At 33.2% G+C, this 15251-nt stretch overlaps 2 protein-coding genes across 3 annotated transcripts; one reads left to right on the plus strand and one right to left on the minus strand.

Moving 5' to 3' along the window:
* Positions 1-3861, plus strand: LOC102609866 (ER lumen protein-retaining receptor-like). Of its 2 annotated transcripts, XM_052437362.1 has the most exons (7): positions 1-275; positions 846-878; positions 1006-1268; positions 1982-2097; positions 3168-3241; positions 3327-3390; positions 3604-3861. In XM_052437362.1, exons 1-7 carry the CDS (start codon positions 185-187, stop codon positions 3638-3640), a joined length of 678 nt encoding a protein of 225 aa, XP_052293322.1. In that variant the 5' UTR covers positions 1-184; the 3' UTR covers positions 3641-3861. The 2 variants fall into 2 exon arrangements, with proteins under 2 accessions (XP_052293322.1, XP_006478908.2); XM_006478845.2 differs by lacking the exon at positions 846-878 and having other exon boundaries at positions 9-275.
* Positions 3862-4175: 314 nt separating this feature from the next.
* Positions 4176-10273, minus strand: LOC102610175 (ERAD-associated E3 ubiquitin-protein ligase HRD1B-like). Its single transcript, XM_006478846.3, has 8 exons — positions 10110-10273; positions 9314-9850; positions 8511-8687; positions 7504-7653; positions 7211-7419; positions 6749-6902; positions 5953-6232; positions 4176-4621 (listed from the first exon to the last, which is right to left on the minus strand). Exons 2-8 carry the CDS (start codon positions 9844-9846, stop codon positions 4457-4459), a joined length of 1668 nt encoding a protein of 555 aa, XP_006478909.2. The 5' UTR covers positions 9847-9850; positions 10110-10273; the 3' UTR covers positions 4176-4456.
* Between the last annotated feature and the right edge of the window lie 4978 nt (positions 10274-15251).

A 15251-nucleotide genomic window follows, 5' to 3' on the forward strand; every position in this document is an offset into this window, starting at 1 on the left:
ATGGGAAGTCAAGTAGTCAACGACCACGCGCTGCGAAGGCGCTTAGGAACCGTTTCAGTCAACCTTAAAGTGAAACAATTGAAAGGGGAGCCGTTAGGTTTGGTCTGGAAATTGAAACAGAACTGAAAAAAGGAAGAGCTTAAAAGAAAAGAGGGAAGTGAAAGAAAAATTACAACAAAGAATCATGAACTTGTTTAGATTGGTCGGGGACATGACCCACCTCCTTAGTATAGTGGTCCTTCTACTCAAAATTCGTACTACGAAATCATGTGCAGGTACTTTTTTTTTGTTGATATTATTTTTTTTTAATTTTTTATTGCCTTTGATTCCATTTTGTGTATTCCTGCTTTCTTTTGGTTGGTCTTTTGCAGCATTTTTGACTGCCCATTTGTGTTTTTAATGCTTTTGAGCTTTCTTGTATGTTATACAATTGATACTCAATTGGAATGTGCAAAGGCTTACTTTTATTTTTCTCTTTTTAAAAAAAAAAAAATTTTGAAACTGCAACTAAAATCTCAGGTACCCCAATTATCCACCTTCCCACCTTTTATTTATTTACTTCTTTATTTTTATTGTTTTATTTTCTTGGAAAAAAAATGGGAGGGAAATACATTGACTTATAGGATTCTGACTGATTTATTGAGCTCCCAATCTTCTTTTGTTTTGTGTTCAAATCTAAAAGTCTTATTTGATGTTACTGTCCTTTAAATTTTTAGGGAATTCCAATCTTGTAGAAGAAAGTTAACGGGATTCTGCTTGAAATCTGTTTCTTTGAGAATTTTCCTTGAAAGTTGCTAACTGAAATTTTGTATCCACAATTTTATATTCTTTAATATCTTTTCCAGGTAAACAGGTTCAAAAGGGCTTTCCAGAATTAGGTTTCTCAGTGATCTTAAGAATTAGAGGCATCTTTTGTTTTTTGAATTTGGATAATTTCTGTGCTGCACTGTTTTTCTTTGAGTATTTTTCCGTTGGTAAGGTTATCATAATCTTTCATTGCCCCAGGAATTTCACTCAAGACTCAAGAACTGTATGTCTTAGTGTTTCTTTCTCGGTATCTCTTCTTCACGAGATACATCTCTCTCTATAACTCCATAATGAAGCTAGTCTTTATTGGAACTTCAATAGCTATTGTTTGGTACATGCGATACCACAAAGTTGTGAAGCAGACCTATAACCAGGACGAAGACACATTCAAACACTATTTTCTGATTCTCCCGAGTTTTGTCTTGGCCCTTCTGATTCCCCATGCCTTTAATTCGGTTGAGGTATGAATGTTTTTGTCTTCATCCTTGGTTCCATTTAACAAATTGTTTGTTAAAGACAATAAAGTATTAACCAAATTTTATTGACAAATGATACATTTCATTGTTGAACATCAATCTAGAATTTGACACCCTTTGTTTACTACAGTTAATACTATCTTAAACTGCTATTCATTCGTGGCTCACGCTTTTGGATTTCATGATGCAAGAGAAATATTTCAGTTTTGATTGGCCATAAGTTGACATGTTTAATTGTTTGCATTCATATTACATCAAGAATGAGTCATGATCTTTTCCCTTTAATGGGAATATACATCCTTGGGCAATATCACAATATATATGAATACTTTTGCTTAAAATCGCAATGAATAGTTAAGTGCCTTCTTTTAACTTACTTGTTAGAGCTGGACTAGTCAGTTCCATTGGCAGCAGCCACGGACAATTTCTTTGTAGTTTATGGTTAATGGTCATATCTCATATGGTTGGTTCCCTCAATATTCCTTTTTTTTTTTTTTGGTTAACATCCCCCATAAACAATAATTTGGTCAATACTTGTCTTTGATGTCTTCTGTAATTGCTTACATTTTCATTTTGTTTGAATGATTCCATTGCTCTACAGCGGCAACCTATTACTGTCTGATTGTATAATTGGCTTTTACTTACTAGTTACTTACTAGGTTGAATGATCTCTGATGATAACTATTTCTTTGTGAAAGATTCTGTGGACATTTTCAATTTATCTTGAAGCAGTGGCAATCTTACCACAGCTGGTATTGCTGCAACGGTCAAGGAACATTGACAACTTAACTGGAAATTATGTCTTTCTTCTCGGGTATGCTGTTTTATATTGAGATGCTTACTTTCTTCTCTCATGTTGCTCCATTTTCATATATTTGTATTGCGTGTGCAAACTATATCTTTCTTAACACTGTATAATGTTTGTTGGTATGACATTTTGGTTAGCAAAACTTGTAAGAGTATGAACCATGTTCTTCGTCTTCATTTTGACGTTCGAGTTGTTAGTGTGTTGGCAGGCTGGTCATAGAGATTAAGTGATTGTTAATAAAATAGTGTTAATTGTTTCCACCGGAGAGTCAAGTGATTGAAAATCAGCGCTGATGTGCTGATGGTTCTTCTTCAGTGCACTTATTCTGAAGTTTCTAGAGAATATGTAGTGTTATTAAAACTGTCTTCAGAAGTCTGGCATTGTATAAATGTGTCTCAGATGTTAGAATTTGTTTAGACGTTTGTTGGTAAAAGTTAATAAAATAAAAATAAAAATAATGGTAGCCCTGCAGAATTCTTTTACATGATTCCCAATCCATATGGTAAACGATACAAGTAGCCATTTGTCATGGCCTCAATTGTGAGGTATTCTTTGGCCAGTTTGCAGAATTTGTGTATTACCCTTGCGTTTTACACTGTATATGAACACAATTCCTTTGTATGATTTGGATGTATTGACTTGGTAAACCATGATTTAAATAACTTGATTCGACACCAAACAAGTTAATTCATCGTGTCGTGGAATAATGAATCTCAGATGGATTTTTCATCTTTCAATGATACATCCAGGCGCCCTTAGCACATTATGCTGTGTTTTAAGTTTAAATTGGGAGGTTATTGTTTGCCTTTGCCAGATATTTATTTGTTTATTTAAAAACTGTGATCTACAACTGCGGTTAAAATTTTGCATTTCATGTTCGCTTGTGCGGTTTCCTCTCTCTGTCTAGGTAGGCATCACTGTTATTATTTTGCTTGATCTATTTCTTTATTTTGTTTTATTTCTTGTTTAGTTGCATTTCATGTTCGCTTGTGCGGTTTCCTTTCTCTGTCTAGGTAGGCATCACTGTTATTATTTTGCTTCATCTATTTCTTTATTTTGTTTTATTTCTTGTTTAGTGCTTACCGAGCTTTATATATCCTCAACTGGGTTTACCGTTTCTATGTGGAGGATCACAAAGTCCGCTGGATACGTAAGTTTTCCTGCCGTTTTGCTGGTGTTGTTGCATTCATGGTCTCCTTCCTAACAGAATCTTTTTGTCAATGTGCAAAAAACAGCCTGGCTTTCGGGGCTGGCTCAGACTGCTCTTTATGCTGACTTTTTCTACTACTACATTAAGAGGTATATTTTCATGTTTCATTGTATTTCATTTTATTTCAAGCCTTAACTTTCATATACAAGGGAATCTATTCATTTCCTGGGAAAAATAATTGTTCGATCAAACAGTAACTGAATTTTTTTTTTAAAAAGGGAGATGAAAATAATTATTCATACTTTAACATACATCTAAAATTTTGAGTCCCTGCTAACAGCATTTTCCCATTTTTGTATCAGCTGGAAGAACCGTGAACTTCTCAAGCTGCCTGCCTGAATTGGAGCTTTCATTGTTAAAATGTTTTACGGCATTCTAAGATAACAGAGAACTTATAATTTTCTAGTTTCGCTTTTAATACACGTAAGTTTGTCTGCAGTGAATGCCTCTATACTCTTTGATAGGGGTCCTTGTTCCTAATTTGTTTATGATTAACAAAATCTTTACATTTTTAATTAAGCAAGCAAAAAGCTTATATTTTTGGGTGAGGACAATTAAAATTATTTTATTTTTATTTTTGAGGAAAAAAAAACTTGAGCTGTTAAAAGTGAAAGAAGAAAAGAAAATGCAGGCTGCAAGCCAGCAAAATTAGAATTTTATTTAACTAATTTCACTTTGAATATTATAAAATTAAGCATTTTTCTTCATTTGTTAAGATAAATCATCATTTAAAACACCTCACATGTAATATCACTCACCAAAACGTTTGTCATTGTTATTATTATTGAAAATTCTGCATGAAGACCTATCTGTATATTGTAGCATTTGCCCAAGTCAACTCAACACAACATCAAACATCAACAGAGTCTGTAGCTTTTCCCCCAATAACTGAAATGTTTTTCAGATGATTAATTGCAGTGCCCCTCTACATTAAAAGAAACTGATCTATCACCTTCACAACGCTATACATGAGCGACAATACAGAATCTTTTTTAGTAATTTGCACAGGCATTGTTCAATGTAAATAAGACAAAAAGGGGAGGGGAAAGGACATGGATAATTTAACTTCGAAGAAAAGAAAGCAATTTCTGTTTTCTCCGTTACCTATATCTAAACTTTTTTGAGTCTCCCACTGACACCACAATTGTGACAAAACTATGAACCAATTTCTTGGTTTTCCCCATGGCGCCCAGTGTCTGATGCAGAAACAGATGAAGATGCAACTGCCTTTCCTTTGCCACCTGATGACACTGTAGAATTTGTTTCCACATTTCCCTCGGGCTTTGACTTCTGCAGAAGTTGGAGCTGGTTTTGCAGGACCTATTAAGAAAATTAGGGTTAAATAAGAAAAATGCAGAGGAACAATCTATTGAACAGCAGAAGCTAAGTAATTATGTTCTGACACCGATCTTCCAAGTATAAACAAATTGAAAAGAGACCAGCTAAGAGGCCATCTTTCTAGTGCAGCTGAAAAAAAAAATCTATCTAGGGACCATAACAGAATGCAATTTAGTGCTCCTCTAATGTGTTTTAGGCACTCCTTATCTCACTGTAATCATGTAGAAGCCATTGACTGCAGTTGCCCCTCTTGCTTCAAGCATGCCAATGAATTGAAGATACCACCATAAAACAAATCAATATCCAGCATTTTTTGAACAAAGCAAATGATCAAGGTAAATTTGCATCTAATTACACTATGATATCTGATATGAACATAGTTCAAAAGCAGGAGAACTACTATGGTGCTGATGTGTGTGTGTGTGTGTGTGGGTATTGTAAGTTAGTACTAGACAGAAAATTATACATATTTAGCACAAAAGTTAAAAAAAAAGGCTAGCACTGAAGGAACAGACAGGAGTTTCTACTCCATGCTTATTACATATATACAAGTCAGAAATAGTGGCCATAAACTCATGTGTGCATCAATTTGTGCATGTACTGAGAAATTGTGTAGGTATAAATAAAAATATGTTATCTCACAAGCAATATCCCTATTCCGAAATTAAAGAATGGAGACTGCCTCTGATACAGTGATACTAAATGTAGGAAAACAACCATATAGCATCACCTGTAAACTACTAAAATTAAAAAGGATATATTAAATCAAGCTAGCTCAACAAGCCAAATGAGCTCACAAATCCATGTAAGAAAACAAGGTCGTTCGTTCCTCTTTTTTTTTTTTAAAAAAGGGATTATAGAAAATTACAAAAGTGAACCAGATGTCCACAGACTAAAACCTTCCCTACAGTGTAGAACACCAAAATCTATTCAAAACTTTGAGAGAAGAAACCCTTGAAACCCAAGACATGGGAATAAAACTTTCATTGATTCCAAAACAAGCAAAGTAAAAAGCAATAAAACTTCTTGAAATCTCTGACTAACTTGAGATTTGAGTGGATTTTAAACCCGGGGTGTGTGTATGTGTGTGTGTTCAGCAAATTCCTTTATCAAAAGCAAGAACTTGCATCTTCTATTGGTTATAAATTTTGCTTATCTAATATAAATTATCTAAGGCAACTATATACTGGTCAGATATAAAGCATAGCACATATAAACATAATCTTAATTATAAAAGTAGAAATATCAGAACCACTATTCATTGACATGTGCAGAGAGAAAGCATGAATACAGAAAATGAGCTGCATTGATACCTCAATCTGGTTCTCAATAAATTTTCTCTGAGCTTCCAGCTGAGAGACTGGTGTATTTTGAGTGCTTGGCAGTCTTTCTCCACCAATCAAATTGGCGTCGGGTGTCTGAAAAGGGACAAAAACTGATTGAGGAAATTGAGGAAACGAGAAGGTAGCAGATCCACCAGGATTCACAAACTGCTGTGGTTGACCAGCAGAAGCCTGTTCTTGACCCAATTCTACACTGGTGTAATCACCCAAAGGCCTGTTAGCTTGAGGAAGTACAACATATCCAGGAGACCTGCATAGAAGTTTTACTTTTATGTGTTAGCTTTAGCCAGATGACCACAGCAAAAAGATGTGCTGAGAATGCAATTAGAAAAAATAAATAATATAAAATAAAATTAAGTTGGCAGTAATGGGACTGAGCACAGAATCGTTAAAGATCTAGAGAAAATCTATAAGCAAATAGGATAAAGCTCTAAAACTATCCAAATGTATAACTACTAATATATCTGCTTTAGAATCAGAATTCAACAACCCGTGACCCATTACAAAAATCCTCTCATCATACACCACAAAATTCTTCTGCAACTCCAAACAAAAACAGAAGGTTTTGGTTTTTGTTGGGGGGGGGGGGGGGGGGGGAGAGGGGAAGAAGAAGACATTTTGGATCAGAAATACAGGAAAATTTGGAAAACACAATCTGTAAACAATTATGAACACTCATGGCAAATGTGACATAAGATTATATTGTGAGACAACATATTCAGGTTGCAAACAAAAAATCTGAAATTTGCTACACTATAGCACCTACCAAACTAGTGTGTTGGGAGAAGGATAAACATAGGATTTCCCATATACCGAGGCAGCGACAGCGGCAGCCTGGAGCCTAGCCTGGTGGAGAGTCAAGTTATTGTTAGCCGCATCATTAGCTGAACCTTGGGAAGCTGTGTTTGCAGTAGCAGTACCTGTTTGCAATCTAAACAGTTAGCAAATTTTTTCCAAATCATTTAAATCGGTGGGCTTATTTCAATAGATATCTAAACGTAAAATATTCTGCTGAGAACAATGAAGTTATAAAGAAAAATCCCCCCTACTACAACCATATGAAGCTTATAGAATATAGATGTAGAAAGGGAATAAAAAAAAGAGAGAGACAATGATTTCATCTTTAGTCATGACCAAATATCAAAAATCACATAAATAGAAGGAACAAAGCTATAGACTCATCACAAACAGTTAACTACAATAATAAGGGTTGTAATAAGGAGATTACCCGATTGGTGAGTATCCGGCCTTTGGCCATGTTGTACTCCAGCAGTGCTTGCCCCATTTTCAGGTGGTACAACTAAAGCTCTGCAGGTAGGACAGGTATGCTGTCGCTCCAACCATGAGCGAAGGCAGTGGACATGGAAAAGATGTCCACAAATTAATTTCTTGGCTGTTGTCATCTCCTCACGACATATAATACAGGTTGAATCACTTCTGCAAGTCCATGCAAAACAGTAAGGAAAGATGTCTCAATGGATAACAATATAAGCATATGCTCATAAGAGATTCAAGACTTACGCATCAAGCTCTTCAGGTGATGCATCTGGAAATCGATCATTCATATTTGAAGTGATCTTTCGATAGCGAACATAATCAGCAACACGGATCCTGAAATTCCTAAATGTCTCATATAGCTCACGTATTAAGTGCAAAGGAACACCATAGTTCCTGCAGATTAGTTTCAATCAAAAACAGAGGAATGCAAACATAACCATTAAAGATAGGTGCTATGGTAAGAAGCGGCAACAGTGAACATACGAACAAAGTCATCAAGTATCATTGCAAAGCAAACATCAAAACGAATACTGTAATGGAAACATTGAATCATAGCTCCCCATAACTCAAAAGATTAAAATAACCAATTAAATATAAACCAACACGCTCACGATGCACCGTTCCTCCACCTAAACCATTCAAGTAACATACCCACCTAACACAAGCTCAAAAAGTGAGTTCAAGTTCTGTTCAGCATCTCAACTGGGGAATACTCAGTCCGACATACAACTCTCCTGAGCATTATGCCTAATACCATCCTCCATCCCTAATTGAAAGATACTGAACAAACAATAATTCTTAATCCTAAACAAAATACACTTTTGAAGAAATGGAGGATGCAGAATCCAATCCAGTTAACAATCAACAGAGCCATTTGCTTTTCATCATAAAAACTTGTATCAGCACATAATTAGACTTCACTAAATGCATGTTAAATAAAAGCCTCGAAAACATTTTCTTCTTTTTTTTTTTTTTTAAATGAAGCATGGAAGAATTAGTAAAAGAGTAATGTAAACAAAAAATTAGCAAGCAACATAATATTATTTGCTTAAAATTATATAATTATGTTTATGTATGTGGAGTCCAATTGTAGCATCGGGTGAGTGACCTGAAACCTGATATAGAGCTTCATCAAACAAAAAGTGTATATACCTCAATTGGAGTAGTGTGTGACTGTGCCTATGAGCAACCCGTGAATATCAAATGCAACACAACATTTTAAGCAAACAGAAGTGGCAAGTTTTACTTACATGAAAATCACAAGAAAGAAGCACAGGTACATAGACAAATGAAGCAAGTCTCGGATGAGTTCCAAGTAGAAGGTGTAAACAGCCTTTCTTTCCCATTGTCCTTCCATAAGCATATCACTCACGTAGAAAACATATTTTACAAATATTGATACTGTTGTTGTCGCCAGTATCATGTACCTGAGAAACAAAGTTCATGCCATTAGCACTATCAAAAAAAATCCCAAATGTATGCCTTCTAATCTAATCCATTAAGTTAAGTCCAGATGAAAGAATTTGAAGATCAGAACAACAGTATCACAAAAATAAAAGAAGCTTTTACGAAGTAATAATTCCATTGACAAGTTGAATCATCAAAGGGGTTCCAATAAAGGATCAAAACCAGGCTTATTTAGGATAAGTCCCAATATCCAGTACACTCAAATTATTTAGGACTACAAAACCACAAAACTGGAATCTGTTTCAAGAAAATCAGATGAATGATTTCACTCTCATGAATCTGGATAATGATAAAAACACAAGTAGGCATTTCCCAACCTCTATTCTGTTAAGTAACAGTAACGTGAAACATTAACCATGACTGAGCAGTGAAGTGGCTGGGTATCAGCTAAAATGTATCATATTAATCAAATTTACTACACATAACCACCACATATCACGAATATGTAAGCAAGACCAAGTGATCCACATCCACTAATACCAAACTTACACATAGAGCTACTCGTCTAAGACAAAAAGGACACAGAGAGATAATTCACTGCCAATGAAGAGATCAATAAAAGAATGCATTAGTATGAATAACTTACTCAAACGAAAAGAAAAGAGAAACTGAAGCTTGCCGTGTCTGTAGCAGAAACTTGACAGAACTGTACAAAAATAAAGAATCCACAAGAAGAAGAAAGCTCATAAAAGAAACAATCCGGATGTGAGAAAACAAGGGAACAGTTGGGGTAGTCTCAATGTACTCCACCCTCTTCTGAGCCAACCAGTGCAAAGCCTTAATCAGCAAAAGCGTAGTGACCATAGCAAGAAACGAAACAGAGAAGTCCTGCCGGAAAATCGTGATAGCAAAGAGTATTTCCATGATCTCTCTCCTTGACTGCTCATTCAGCCTCTCAACCTCGGCTTCACGGAGAGAACCAAGAAACACCTTCTTGATCAATTGCCACAAAATGCACATAATGACCAAACCCATGTTCATAAGCAGCACCAAACTGATCTTAGAAGTTGATAAATACACCATGGAAGGGTAAAATTGTCTTCTGCTGTTAAATGCATGGTACACAACAGCTAAAGTAGCCATGAAACTGAACCCCGCGTACGTTTGCAGCCTCATCATTTCACTGTTACAACAAAATCATTCAATCAAAACTCAATGCTATGCTTTAACTTGAAGAGATTTTGAAAAATTCTGAAATTTTCTATCAAATCAGATATCTAAAACAAGCTAATGCCCTATTTGGTTGCCGAGAAAGTGACTGAAAATCGTATATGTACATTCTTATCTCGTAATTTCTGAGCGACCATTAACAAGTCCGATTATTGAATCCAAATTCATCATAAGAGAAACCCTATTAAAAATTAATTAAAAAAATTAGTTACCTGGCCTTTTAAGAATCTCTCCACTCCTTGCACGATTAACAGAAACTTCAAATTCCTTTTTTTTTTTTTTATTTTAAGAAAATTTGCCTATACATATACCATAAATGGATCTATTTGTTCGGCGTCATCAATCCCAATGGGAGTTTGCCACGCAAGCGATAGTATGTTGGCGGTCTGCAAGTGAGTTTCAAGGCCCAACTGTCAATTACTTTTTGATCGCTCAATGTACTACTAATCTGCCCCCATGTGATGTCTTACAAGACCCCACTTCCGACAACAAGTCACTACAGCCTAAGATTTCTATTAAGAGTAGATCTTTTCACACCCACGAAATTTCTCATAAACTCCCTTTTTCAATTAAAATTACTTAAATAATTAAAAAAATTAATTGATTTCTTATTTTGATTGAGAATTCAAATTAAACACTTAAATAAATTATTCTTTTAACAAATTATTTGCACGCACTCATTTCATAATTATATTTATATCTTAAGTTTTAATTGAAAAATATTTTTAAAAATTATAAAATTTTAGAGTTATAAAGATAAAAAATTATACAATAAAAAACAATTTAAGATTTTAAAATTTGTATGTATTTTATTAATAAAAAATTAAAAGAAATACCTTTTTAGGGCAAAATTTTATGGAAAAATGGTTAATTTTAATATATGAGTTTGTATTTTATAAATTAAATTGGGGGTACTAAGAAAACAAAATTTAAAAGTAGTGTTATACTGATTTAGAAGCTTCACTCTTGCATTTTCACGAGTCCAACCAATGACAATTGGGTGGGTTTAGACCCATGGATAGGATTGAAAATGATAATTAGTATTTGAGCAGATTATAATTAGTATTTTATTGTGTTTGGTACGGTACATGATTGGGTTAGATTGTAGGATTTCTAAATGATAAAAATTGTCCAATTCTGTGCATATTATACCTTATTCTTTGGACACTGTTAAATAATCTAAAAGTTAATAAAAGCCAATAAAATTTGGCATTATAATTTTCAAACTGTGGAGTATCAAAATCACATATATTAATCACACTCAATTAATATATGAAATTAAAACTAAATCTTTATTGCTCTAAAAAAAATCAAACAGTCTAGTAGTTTTCGTAAACAATTAATTGTGTTCTTTTTAATTTCTATTTTGCAGCATAGATCCCTTAACAATCTTCCATGCATAATTTTAATAAATATTAAGGAGGAGGATAACTTATTAAACCCACCTGTTAAATCCACTTTTTAATTTAATTTTGTATGGCCCACATGAGACTGACTAGTTAGTTAAATAAAGTAGATAAACTTGTAGCTATTAGTTATTACCCATATGTGACATATTATTATTATGTCCTAAATTAAATTGTATAACTTATTCATCTCTCTGGTGGAAGGAAGTAAAAGGGTTAACTTGATACTCACTTGTTTAATCATAGGAGTTCAAAAGTCTTAAGTGGAATGGGTTATATTAAGTTGATTCTCGCTTGTAAAAGATATATTAAGGGTCAATTTGAGAGTGCTATAACTTTTGAAATAATTGTTGTTGGTTGTGCTGTAAATATAATCAGCTGTGAAAAATTTTATTGTTAAACTACTGAGAGAAAACAAATGACTAAAATATAAAAACAGAGAATATGTATTCGGTAATAACCTTTTCAAAAATAGTTTTTACTAAGCATTTACGTCATACATATAGTTAGAAAATAATTGTTTAGCTAATACAAACACAAATATACCATAATAATTTAAACAAAATTATTATAAAAAATTACATGATGATAAAGTTTTAGAATTAGCATTAAAAAAAGTTTTACATTTTCATTATTTTTACACTATAATTAAGATATATATTACAACACATGATTTAAACAAAATAATTACAAAAAATCACATGGTAGACATTATACATTACGTGTGTAATCATGCCACATAGAAACTGCAATTATATCTCCTATAGCATTTATCTCTATGACACTTGCTGGAGATAAATCAATATTAATAAGTGGCCTACTAGTATCTCCATCTTCGTTGGTAACCAAATCTTGCGCATTAAAGTCCCCAAACAACCTCTCACTTGTATTTTCTCGTCGAATAAAATTATGTAAAACACAACATGCAATTGGAATTAAATGTTACTTACATAAATTATAATTATGCATATCCCTTAAAATTAAAAATCGCACTTTTAAAACACCAAAATAACGCCAATTACATTATATAATGATCAATGTCTATAATTAAAAAATTCTTGGAGACTTTTAGGTGCTCGACTTGGTCCTCTATAATTGAGTAAATGATATATCTTACCTCTATATGGTGTCAAAAATCCGTAAATATTTATGTATCTACTATCTTGAGTCCACAACGTAGTAATATCCTAAAATATGGAAACAATAAAACATAACTTAATTAAAAAAATAAAGGCTAAAGAAATTAACTTATATATATATATATATATATATATATATATATATAGTAGTTTTTCAATCATGGATCTCTGACTTTATTAAAGTCAGGGATTAGCTAAAAGAAAAAAAAAATTAATACACTACATGACAAAATATAATGTGTTGGAGACTGTGTTTATATTTTTTTTTAATTAATCCCTGACTTTATTAAAGTCAGGGATCTCTGATTGAAAAACTATATTATAACTTAATTAAAATAAATAAATGATAAAGATGCTCAGCAAAGCTTTTCTCCACTCAATACTGGGCACTAGCTTATCCATCAATTTGTTGTACGTATCTCCATCAACATCTCCCAATTTCTCCACAGCTTCAATATACTTTTCAATATATCACTTTTCAACACATTGGAAGTTGACTCCACACTTTTACATTTAACCATCTCCAATCTAGCATTCATCATTGAACTAGCCATTTTAAAGTAGCTGTCAAACTCACTTTTATTTTTTTACCACGCTCAGTTGAAGTTGAAATTGGCCGACGAGGCCTTTTTCCTGTCCTAGTCTCGGAAAAGGTTTCATTGAATCGTCATCCTCAATATCAACATAGACTCCATGAATAAGAAAAGTCTCTTCCAATTCATGATCTTCATTCGAGGACAATGGAACTTGGTTAGAGGAAAAATGTAAATGGCCAGAAACTGTGGTGGTGTTGAATATCTCCCTTAAAGTTTGGTAGTGCTCTAATATTTTTTTACGATATGACTTCACCCCAGGCACTCTCTGTAAAAAATAAGTGTATAAAACAAAAAAAAAATATTTATACGAAACTATATAATATACTGCGAATATAGTTTTACCTTAATATATTAAGTCTAAACAGCTTCCGTGCTGTGATCGTATTTGAAATAGGATCCCAACCAAACCCAATATAAGCTATTAAGTTAGAAAACTCTCGATATTTTTTGCGCAACCTATTAAACTTGAACTATTTTTTTATCAATATTAAACTTGGACTTAAGTTGTCCTACGTTGAATTTTTTTTGGGATTGTTCAAATAACTCATCACTTATAGTGGTCCAAATTTCGTTAGTAAAATTTGATGTTTGTAAATCACCCTTTTTTACATGGTCATGCACTATATGAATAAAAGCAGTTTCGATCCGGCTAGACCAATCAGGTACTGATCCTCACCATCAACATCATGTGGATCTATATCTTGAAAAATTAGAAAAAATAAGACATATCAAACATTAATCAAATTCAACATAGCATGAAAGTTATTTTAGCAACATGTCATAGAAAATTGAATGTTACCCGAAAAATTTTTAAAAAATAACATATATCAAATATTAATCAAATTAAAGACACTGCTCTTACACATACATAGATTATAAATTACACATATCAAATTCAAAAACTGCTCTTATTTTTTTCCCAATTCACTGCTGTGGTAAAAAAAACAAGATAAAATTCCCCATAAATCCAAAAACTTGAAAGATCATGGTGTGTATGTCCATGTCAGCACAGTTGTGTAGAAAAAAGACAGCTTTCAAATGTGGAATGTTATTCCAAATTTGATTGTTCAAACATGTGCATGCGATCAATGTTATTCCAAGCCAATACACATGGGATCAATGTTATCCCAAGCCAATACATAGTTTAACATCGATCACATGCGCATACACATATTATAATAAATTACACATATGAAATTCAACATAACATATTTTCACTTCAGCAATATGTCATAGATAAAAAAAATTAAATATATCAAAATCAAACACTACAAAGTGGCCCATTCAAATTAAGGCCGAGCTCTCACCAAATTTTTTTAACTTATTTTTTTTGTTCAGGGCACAACAAAAAATTTATAATCAGTGCTATTGTATTATAATCAATTAATCAAATTGGTAAAATGAGTTTCAATTTTTTGTTCTCACTTCCACAAGTTGCAGGGTGTTTAAGTGAATTCCATAAAAAGAAAAGCTTCAAAAAATCTCTATTTATCCCTAATAAGAAAAACCCAATTTACCTAAATCATTTTCTCTCTAAAAAAATAATATTTTTGGAGTGACAGGCAACAAACTTAAACAAAATGGCATTTGTAGTGAAATCACTATCATGGCAATGACAATCGTGAACAATATCATATCATTAAAATAATTACTCAAATAATTACATGGTATTAAAAATAATTAATTAAATCACTCAAGTAATTACTCAAATAAAACAAATACCGGCAAGAGACAGAGCCGAGCGATCAGCAACAGTTGAGTTTGTTGAGACGGAGCAACAGTGGCTAGACAGAGACAAAGCAACAATAGCTACGGTGGAGACAGAGCAGTGGCAGTGGCTGAGATGAAGTAGCAACAGCGGCAGAGACGAAATACAGCAGCTGGCACACCGAGAGAGAATAGATCGAGAGAAATAAGGAGAGAGAATGCTGTTGGATGAAGATAAAGGGAGAGAGAGTGCAGATTTGCTGTAACTGGATCGAGAAAGGTGAGGGGGAAGAGAGAGCGTTGATGAAGAGAAAAGGATAAAGAGAGAGGTCATGAGGTTGTGGTTTTGTTTTTTAATTCATTTTTTGGTTTAGTTTTGTAATATTTGGAGAACATATTGAACATGTTTTCAATTTATCAATTATAATAATGAATTTGGATTTTTTTTGTTTTGTAATCTATATTTTGAATACAATCCACCTAACATGTATTATATATGTATTTTG

Source organism: Citrus sinensis, chromosome 3 (assembly GCF_022201045.2).
Source record: "Citrus sinensis cultivar Valencia sweet orange chromosome 3, DVS_A1.0, whole genome shotgun sequence".
Taxonomy (NCBI): domain Eukaryota; kingdom Viridiplantae; phylum Streptophyta; class Magnoliopsida; order Sapindales; family Rutaceae; genus Citrus; species Citrus sinensis.